The 10,467-nt window shown below is 30.1% G+C and overlaps 1 protein-coding gene across 1 annotated transcript in view; it reads left to right on the forward strand.

The window, feature by feature from the left end:
• The window catches only part of LOC110442643 (trehalase-like), a 25,609-nt gene extending 15,536 nt beyond the window's left edge, over positions 1-10,073 (forward strand). The window contains exon 4 of the mRNA XM_021486338.1: positions 9,925-10,073. Within this exon, the coding sequence (XP_021342013.1) occupies positions 9,925-10,073 (149 nt within the window). The remainder of the gene's footprint in view (positions 1-9,924) is intronic.
• Positions 10,074-10,467: the final 394 nt, after the last annotated feature.

Here is a 10,467-nt window from a genome sequence, read left to right on the forward strand (position 1 = left end):
AACATGATACACAAATGACATGATATACAATGACATGATACATAATGACATGATACACAAATGACATGATATATAAATGACATGATACACAAATGACATGTTATACAAATGACATGATATACAAATGACATGATACACAAATAACANAATATACAAATGACATGATACACAAATGACATGATATAACAATGACATGATATACAAATGACATGATACACAAATGGTATACAAATGACACGATATACAAATGACATGATACACAAATGGTATACAAATGACACGATATACAAATGACATGATACACAAATGTCATGATATACAAATGACATGATATACAGATGACATGATACACAAATGACATGATATGCAAATGACATGATACACAAATGCCATGATATACAAATGCCATGATATACAAATGACATGATATACAAATAAAATGATATACAAATGACATGATACACAATGATACCCAAATGACATGATATACAAATGATATGTTACACAAATGATATAATATACAAATGACATGATACACAAATGTCATGATATACAAATGACATGATACACAAGTGCCATGATATACAAATGACATAATATACAAATGACATGATACACAATGATACCCAAATGACATGATATACAAATGATATGATATACAAATGTCATTTGCGTATCATGTCATTTGTATATCATATCATTTGTATATGATATACAAATGTCATTTGCGTATCATGTCATTTGTATATCATATCATTTGTGTATCATGTCATTTGTATATAATGTCATTTGTGTATCATGTCATTTGTATATTATGTCATCTGTATATCATGTCATTTGTATATCATGACATTTGTGTATCATGTCATTTGTATATAATGTCATTTGTATATCAAGTCGTTTGTATAGCATGTCATTTGTATATCGTGTCATTTTTGTATCAATGTGTATCATGTCATTTGTGTATCATGACATTTGTATATCATGTCATTTGTGTATCATGTCATCTGTATATCATGTCATTTGTATATCATGGCATTTTTGTATCATGTCATTTGTATATCATGTCGTTTGTGTATCATATCATTTGTGTATCATGTCATTTTTATATCATGTCATTTGTATATCATGTCATTTTTGTATTATATCATTTGTATATCATGTAATTTGTGTATCCTGTCATTTGTATATCATATCATTTGTGTATCATGTTATTTGTATAACATGTCATTTGTATATTATGTCATCTGTATATCATGTCATTTGTATATCATGGCATTTTTGTATCATGTCATTTGTATATCATGTCGTTTGTGTATCATATCATTTGTGTATCATGTCATTTTTATATCATGTCATTTGTATATCATGTCATCATGTCATTTTTGTATCATTGTGTATCATGTCATTTGTATATTATATCATTTGTGTAACATATCATTTGTATATCATGTCATTTGTATATAATGTCATTTGTGTATCATGTCATTTGTATATTATATCATTTGTGTAACATATCATTTGTATATCATGTCATTTGGGTATCATTGTGTATCATGTCATTTGTATATTATATCATTTGTGTAACATATCATTTGTATATCATGTCATTTGTGTATCATTGTGTATCCTGTCATTTGTATATCATGTCATTTGTAAATCATGGCATTTGTGTATCATGTCATTTGCATATCATGTCATTTGTGTATCATGTCATATATCGTGTCATTTTTGTATCAATGTGTATCATGTCATTTGTGTATCATGACATTTGTATATCATGTCATTTGTGTATCATGTCATATATCGTGTCATTTTTGTATCAATGTGTATCATGTCATTTGTGTATCATGTCATCTGTATATCATGTCATTTGTATATCATGGCATTTTTGTATCATGTCATTTGTATATCATGTCGTTTGTGTATCATATCATTTGTGTATCATGTCATTTTTATATCATGTCATTTGTATATCATGTCATTGTTATATCATGTCATTTGTGTATCGTGTCATTTGTATATTATGTCATTTGTATATCATGGCATTTGTGTCATTTGCGTATCATGTCATTTGTATATCATATCATTTGTATATCGTGTCATTTGTATACCATTTGTGTATCATGTCATTTGTATATTATGTCATCTGTATATCATGTCATTTGTATATCATGTCATGTGTATATCATGTCATTTGTGTATCATTTCATTTGTATATCATGTCATTTGTGTATCATTGTGTACCATGTCATTTGTATATCATGTCATTTGTATGTCATGTCATTTGTATATCATGTCATTGTTATATCATGTCATTTGTATATCATGTTATTTGTGTATCATGTCATTTGTATATCATATCATTTGTGTATCATGTCATTTGTATATTATATCATTTGTGTAACATATCATTTGTATATCATGGCATTTGTGTAACATGTCATTTGTATATCATGTCATTTGTGTATCATATCATTTGTGTATCATGTCATTTGTATATAATGTCATTTGTATAGCATGTCATTTGTGTATCATGTCATTTGTATAGTATGTCATTTGTATATCATGGCATTTGTATATCATGGCATTTGTGTATCATGTCATTTGCATATCATGTCATTTGTGTATCATGTCATCTGTATATCATGTCATTTGTATATCATGACATTTGTGTATCATGTCATTTGTATATCGTGTCATTTTTGTATCAATGTGTATCATGTCATTTGTGTATCATGACATTTGTATATCATGTCATTTGTGTATTATATCATTTGTATATCATGTAATTTGTGTATCCTGTCGTTTGTATATCATATCATTTGTGTATCATGTTATTTGTATATCACGTCATTTGTATATTATGTCATCTGTATATCATGACATGATATACAAATGACATGATATAATATACAAATGACATGAAACACAATGATACACAAATGACATGATATACAAAAAACATGATATACAAATGACATGATACACAAATGGTATACAAATGACACGATATACAAATGATATGATATACAAATGACATGATATACAAATGACATGATATAAAAATGACATGATACACAAATGATATGATACACAAACGACATGATATACAAATGACATGATACAAAAATGCCATGATATACAAATGACATGATATACAAATGACATGATATACAGATGACATAATATACAAATGACATGATATACAAATAACATGATACACAAATGATATGATATACAAATGACAGGATACACAAATTACATGATATACAAATGATATAATACACAAATGACATGATATACAAATGACATGATACACAAATGACATAATATACAAATGACATGATATACAAATAACATGATATACAAATGACATGATATAATATACAAATGACATGAAACACAATGATACACAAATGACATGATATACATGATATTATATACAAATGACATGATACACAAATGATATACAAATGACACGATATACAAATGATATGATATACAAATGACATGATACGCAAATGACATGATTTACAAATAACATGATATACAAATGAAATGATATAATATACAAATGACATGATACCATGATATACAAATGACATGATACACAAATGCCATGATATACAAATGACATGATATACAAATAACATGATACACAAATGATATGATATACAAACGACAGGATACACAAATTACATGATATACAAATGATATAATACAAAAATGACATGATATACAAATGACATGATACACAATGATACACAAATAACATGATATACAAATGACATGATATAATATACAAATGACATGAAACACAATGATACACGAATGACATGATATACACATGACATGATATACAAATGACATGATATACAAATGATATGATACACAAATGACATGATATACAAATAATGACATGATACACAAATGACATGATATACAATGATACACAAATGACACGATATACAAATGACATGATATAATATACAAATGACATGAAACACAATGATACACGAATGACATGATATACACATGACATGATATACAAATGATATGATACACAAATGACATGATATACAAATAATGACATGATACACAAATGACATGATATACAAATAACATAATATACAAATGACATGATATAATATACAAATGACATGAAACACAATGATACACGAATGACATGATATACACATGACATGATATACAAATGATATGATACACAAATGACATGATACACAAATGACATGATACACAATGATATACAAATGACACGATATACAAAATGATACACAAATGATATACAAATGACACGACATACAAATGACATGATATACAAATGACATTATATACAAATGACATGATACACAAATGATATGCTATACAAATGACATGATACACAAATGACATAATATACAAATGACATGATATACAAATGACATTATATACAAATGACGTGATATACAAATGAAATGATATACAAATGACATGATATACAAATAACATGATACACAAATGATATGATATACAAATGACAGGATACACAAATTACATGATATACAAATGATATAATACACAAATGACATGATATACAAATGACATGATACACAATGAAACACAAATGATATGATATACAAATGACATGATACGCAAATGACATGATTTACAAATAACATGATACACAAATGATATGATATACAAACGACAGGATACACAAATTACATGATATACAAATGATATAATACACAAATGACATGATATACAAATGACATGGTACACAATGATACACAAATGAAATGATATACAAATGACATGATATACAAATAACATGATACACAAATGATATGATATACAAACGACAGGATACACAAATTACATGATATACAAATGATATAATACACAAATGACATGATATACAAATGACATGGTACACAATGATACACAAATGACATGATATACAAATGACATGATACACAAATGCCATGATATACAAATGACATGATACACAAATGCCATGATATACAAATGACATGATACACAAATGCCATGATATACAAATGACATGATACACAAATGCCATGATATACAAATGACATGATACACAAATGACATAATATACAAATGACATGATATACAAATGACATTATATACAAATGACGTGATATACAAATGAAATGATATACAAATGACATGATATACAAATGATATGATATACAAATGAAATGATACACAAATGACATGACATACAAATGACATGATATACAAATGACATTATATACAAATGACGTGATATACAAATGAAATGATATACAAATGACATGATACACAAATGCCATGATATACAAATGACATGATATACAAATGATATGATATACAAATGAAATGATACACAAATGACATGACATACAAATGACATGATATACAAATGACATTATATACAAATGACATGATACACAAATGACATGCTATACAAATGACATGATATACAAATGACATAATATACAAATGACATGATATACAAATAACATGATATACAAATGAAATGATATAATATACAAATGACATGATACACAAATGACATAATATACAAATGACATGATATACAAATGACATAATATACAAATGACATGATATACAAATAACATGATATACAAATGACATGATACACAAATGATATGATATACAAACGACAGGATACACAAATTACATGATATACAAATGATATAATACAAAAATGACATGATATACAAATGACATGATACACAAATGCCATGATATACAAATGACATGATATACAAATGATATGATATACAAATGAAATGATACACAAATGACATGATATACAAATAACATGATATACAAATGACATGATACACAAATGCCATGATATACAAATGACATGATACACAAATGCCATGATATACAAATGACATGATATACAAATGAAATGATACACAAATGACATGATACACAATGATACACAAATGACACAATATACAAATGACACAATATACAAATGACATGCTATACAAATGACATTATATACAAATGACATGATATAATATACAAATGACACGATACACAATGATACTCAAATGACACAATATACATATGACACAATATACAATTGACACAATATACAAATGACACGATATACAAATCACATGCTATACAAATGAAATGATACAAAAATGACACGATAAACAAATGACATGCTATACAAATGTCATTATATACAAATGACGTGATATACAAATGAAATAATACACAAATGACATGATACACAATGATACACAAATGACACGATATACAAATGACATGATGTACAATTGATAGGATATACAAATGATATGATACAAAAATGACATGATATACAAATGACATGGTATACAAATGACATGGTACACAATGATACACAAATGACATGATATAAAAATGACATGATACACAAATGATATACAAATGACACGATATACAAATGATATGATATACAAATGACATGATACGCAAATGACATGATTTACAAATAACATGATATACAAATGAAATGATATAATATACAAATGACATAATACACAATGATACACAAATGACATGATATACACATGACATGATAGACAAATGACATGATACACAAATGATATGATACGCAAATGACATGATACACAACTGACATGATATACAAATGACATGATACACAAATGATATGATACGCAAATGACATGATATACAACTGACATGATATACAAATGACATGATACACAAATGACATGATATACAAATGACATGATACACAATGATACACAAATGACATGATATACACATGACATGATATACAAATGACATGATACACAAATGATATGATACGCAAATGACATGATATACAACTGACATGATATACAAATGACATGATACACAAATGACATGATATACAAATAACATAATATACAAATGACATGATATAATATACGACTGACATGATACACAATGATACAAAAATGACATGATATACAAATGACATGATATACAAATGACATGATACACAAATGACATGATACACAAATAACATGATACACAAATGACATGATATACAAATAACATAATATACAAATGACATGATATAATATACAACTGACATGATACACAATGATACAAAAATGACATGATATACAAATGACATGATATACAAATGAAATGATACACAAATGACATGATACACAGTGATACACAAATGACACGATATACAAATGACATGATATACAAATGACATGATACACAAATGATATACAAATGACACGATATACAAATGACATGCTATACAAATGAAATGATATACAAATGACATGATATACAAATGAAATGATACACAAATGACATGATATACAAATGACATGATTGCAATGATATACAAATGACATGATACACAAATGACATGATATACAAATGACATGATACACAAATGAAATGATACACAAATGATATGATATACAAATGACATGATACGCAAATGACATTATATACAAATGACATGATATACAAATGACATGATATACAAATGACACGATACACAATGATACACAAATGACATGATATACAAATGACATAATATACAAATGACATGATACACAAATGACATGATACACAATGATACACAAATGACATGATATACAAATGATATGTTACACAAATGATATAATATACAAATGACATGATACACAAATGACATGATACACAATGATACACAAATGACATGATATACAAATGACATGATACACAATGAAACACAAATGATATGATATACAAATGACATGATATACAAATGACATGATTATCATATTGATGATGCAGTTGTTGACCTATGACTTTAAGTGACCCACAAATTGACCTCTTTTATTCATTTTATATTGTATCTAAATGAAACTTTTGTCATATTTATCGAAAACATTGTCTTATTCGTTTATACTTTATTTAATTATCGGTATAATATTCCTGTAATACAAACATGCTATACATTCGAAAACAAGTACAAAGTAATTATGTTAATGTCTCCTTTTTGTGAAGCAGCGATTGGACGGCCTGACTAATACAACATTATCTTTGACCATATTAATGTGAACATTATAAGTTTTAAAACAGTTTTTGGAAGTACACGGCTATTGGCCTTGTTTTCAATGCCATTCCCCTAAACTATTGCGTCCTAATCCGTAAATAAATATACTGCGCATTGATACATGATATGAGTCATATTTGATGGACGATGGTTGTCTACTGAGGAACGCAGGTAACACAGTCCGATTTTAACAGCAGACGCGCGATAAGAATATATTGCAACGTGTTATACTACGTGATCTATAAAATAAAGTCCGTTACGAAAAAAGTCTATCAGTACCCAGTGTTGGCCGTAGTCTTGTAGCTGGCCTTACAGTCCCCGATGTTGGCATTAGTCTTGTAGCTAACCTTACAGTCCCCGATGTTTGCATTAGACTTGTAGCTGGAATTACACTCCCCGAGGTTTGCATTAGACTTGTAGCTAGACTTACAGTCCCCGAGAGTGGCATTAATCTTGTAGCTAGACTTACAGTCCCCGAGGTTGGCATTAATCTTGTAGCTGGAATTACAGTACCCGATGTTTGCATTAGACTTGTAGCTAGAATTACAGTCCCCGATGTTTGCATTAGACTTGTATCTGGAATTACAGTCCCCGAGGTTTGCATTAGACTTGTAGCTAGACTTACAGTCCCCGAGGTTGGCATTAGTCTTGTAGCTGGAATTACAGTCCCTGATGTTTGCATTAGACTTGTAGCTAGAATTACAGTCCCCGATGTTTGAATTAGACTTGTAGCTAGACTTACAGTCCCCGAGGTTTGCATTAATCTTGTAGCTAGACTTACAGTCCCCGAGGTTGGCATTAGTCTTGTAGCTGGAATTACAGTCCCTGATGTTTGCATTAGACTTGTAGCTAGAATTACAGTCCCCGAGGTTGGCATTAATCTTGTAGCTGGACTTACAGTCCCCGAGGTTGGCATTAATCTTGTAGCTGGACTTACAGTCCCCGAGGTTGGCATTAATCTTGTAGCTAGACTTACAGTCCCCGAGATTGGCATTAATCTTGTAGCTGGAATTACAGTCCCCGATGTTTGCATTAGACTTGTAGCTGGAATTACAGTCCCCGAGGTTTGCATTAGACTTGTAGCTAGACTTACAGTCCCCGATGTTTGCATTAGCCTTGTAGCTAGACTTACAGTCCCCGAGGTTGGCATTAATCTTGTAGCTAGAATTACAGTCCCCGATGTTTGCGTTAGACTTGTAGCTAGAATTACAGTCCCCGATGTTTGCATTAGACTTGTAGCTAGACTTACAGTCCCCGAGGTTGGCATTAATCTTGCAGCTGGAATTACAGTCCCCGATGTTTGCATTAGACTTGTAGCTTGACTTACAGTCCCCGAGGTTGGCGTTAGATTTGTAGCTGGACGTACAGTCTTACAAAGTTTTAGTGCTTCGCACTCGTGAAAGATATCAAAATGTAAGCTATACCGCCGTATTACTGAAGACACTGTTAGGTATCATCTATACATTACATAAAGGACACGTATCACGTACGACTAGACACTGGTATAAGTAACTTGAGGCATATTTCTGTAATTGTTGACTGTCTCAAAGGGTGTATCCAAAATGGTAGCGAGTTTTATACTGGATTTCTCGAACATTTCTAACTAATAAGTCATGCGAACAACAACTCGCAATAGAGGAAAACTACAGGGGAATAAGTTAGTTTGTCGACAAGCAGACATTGTCCTGTAATCATCGACAAGAAAAAATCTAACAAATCAACAATCGCATGAAGCTGATGTGAATTACAACGTGACATCCGTGTTACGTCACTATTGAGAACTAAACAACCCACATGTTATTTTTTAGAGACGATCCTGTTGGAATATCACAAATTGCAAATCCAATATAAGGACACTGTTCCCAAAGTAAAGCTGGCTGAATTCGTGGACACGTACTTCGCGGGGCCAGGGGAGGAGTTCATACCGTGGACACCTACAGATCTACCTCGCATGTAATTGTTTGTTTTTGTTTTATTGTATTACGCTTTTAAATATATAATAACCTAAGCGGTGCTGAAAGACTGTAAGGAATCATTATGTTTGGGTCAGTGATGGCAGTCACTATCGATATATTACTTTCTTCTGCTAAGGGAACATTAAAGTTATCAAAATAGATATGCTGCCCCCATTGCAATACTTGAGACATAATTCTTTCTTTTTCTAACTTCCCTGCTCTTTTCTTTATGTGGGTCTCCCTAGCACCCGTCATCATGTGACCCTGACTAACAACAAGCGTTTCTTTGTAAAGATAAGGCCTGCTGTATCACACTGCTTGTCATAAAGGCGACTACTGTGTGGTCCCCAACTGTATCACACTGCTTGTCATCAAGGCGACTAGTGTGTGTTCCCT

The sequence above is a fragment of the Mizuhopecten yessoensis genome, unplaced genomic scaffold (genome assembly GCF_002113885.1).
Source record: "Mizuhopecten yessoensis strain PY_sf001 unplaced genomic scaffold, ASM211388v2 scaffold1917, whole genome shotgun sequence".
Lineage (NCBI taxonomy): Eukaryota > Metazoa > Mollusca > Bivalvia > Pectinida > Pectinidae > Mizuhopecten > Mizuhopecten yessoensis.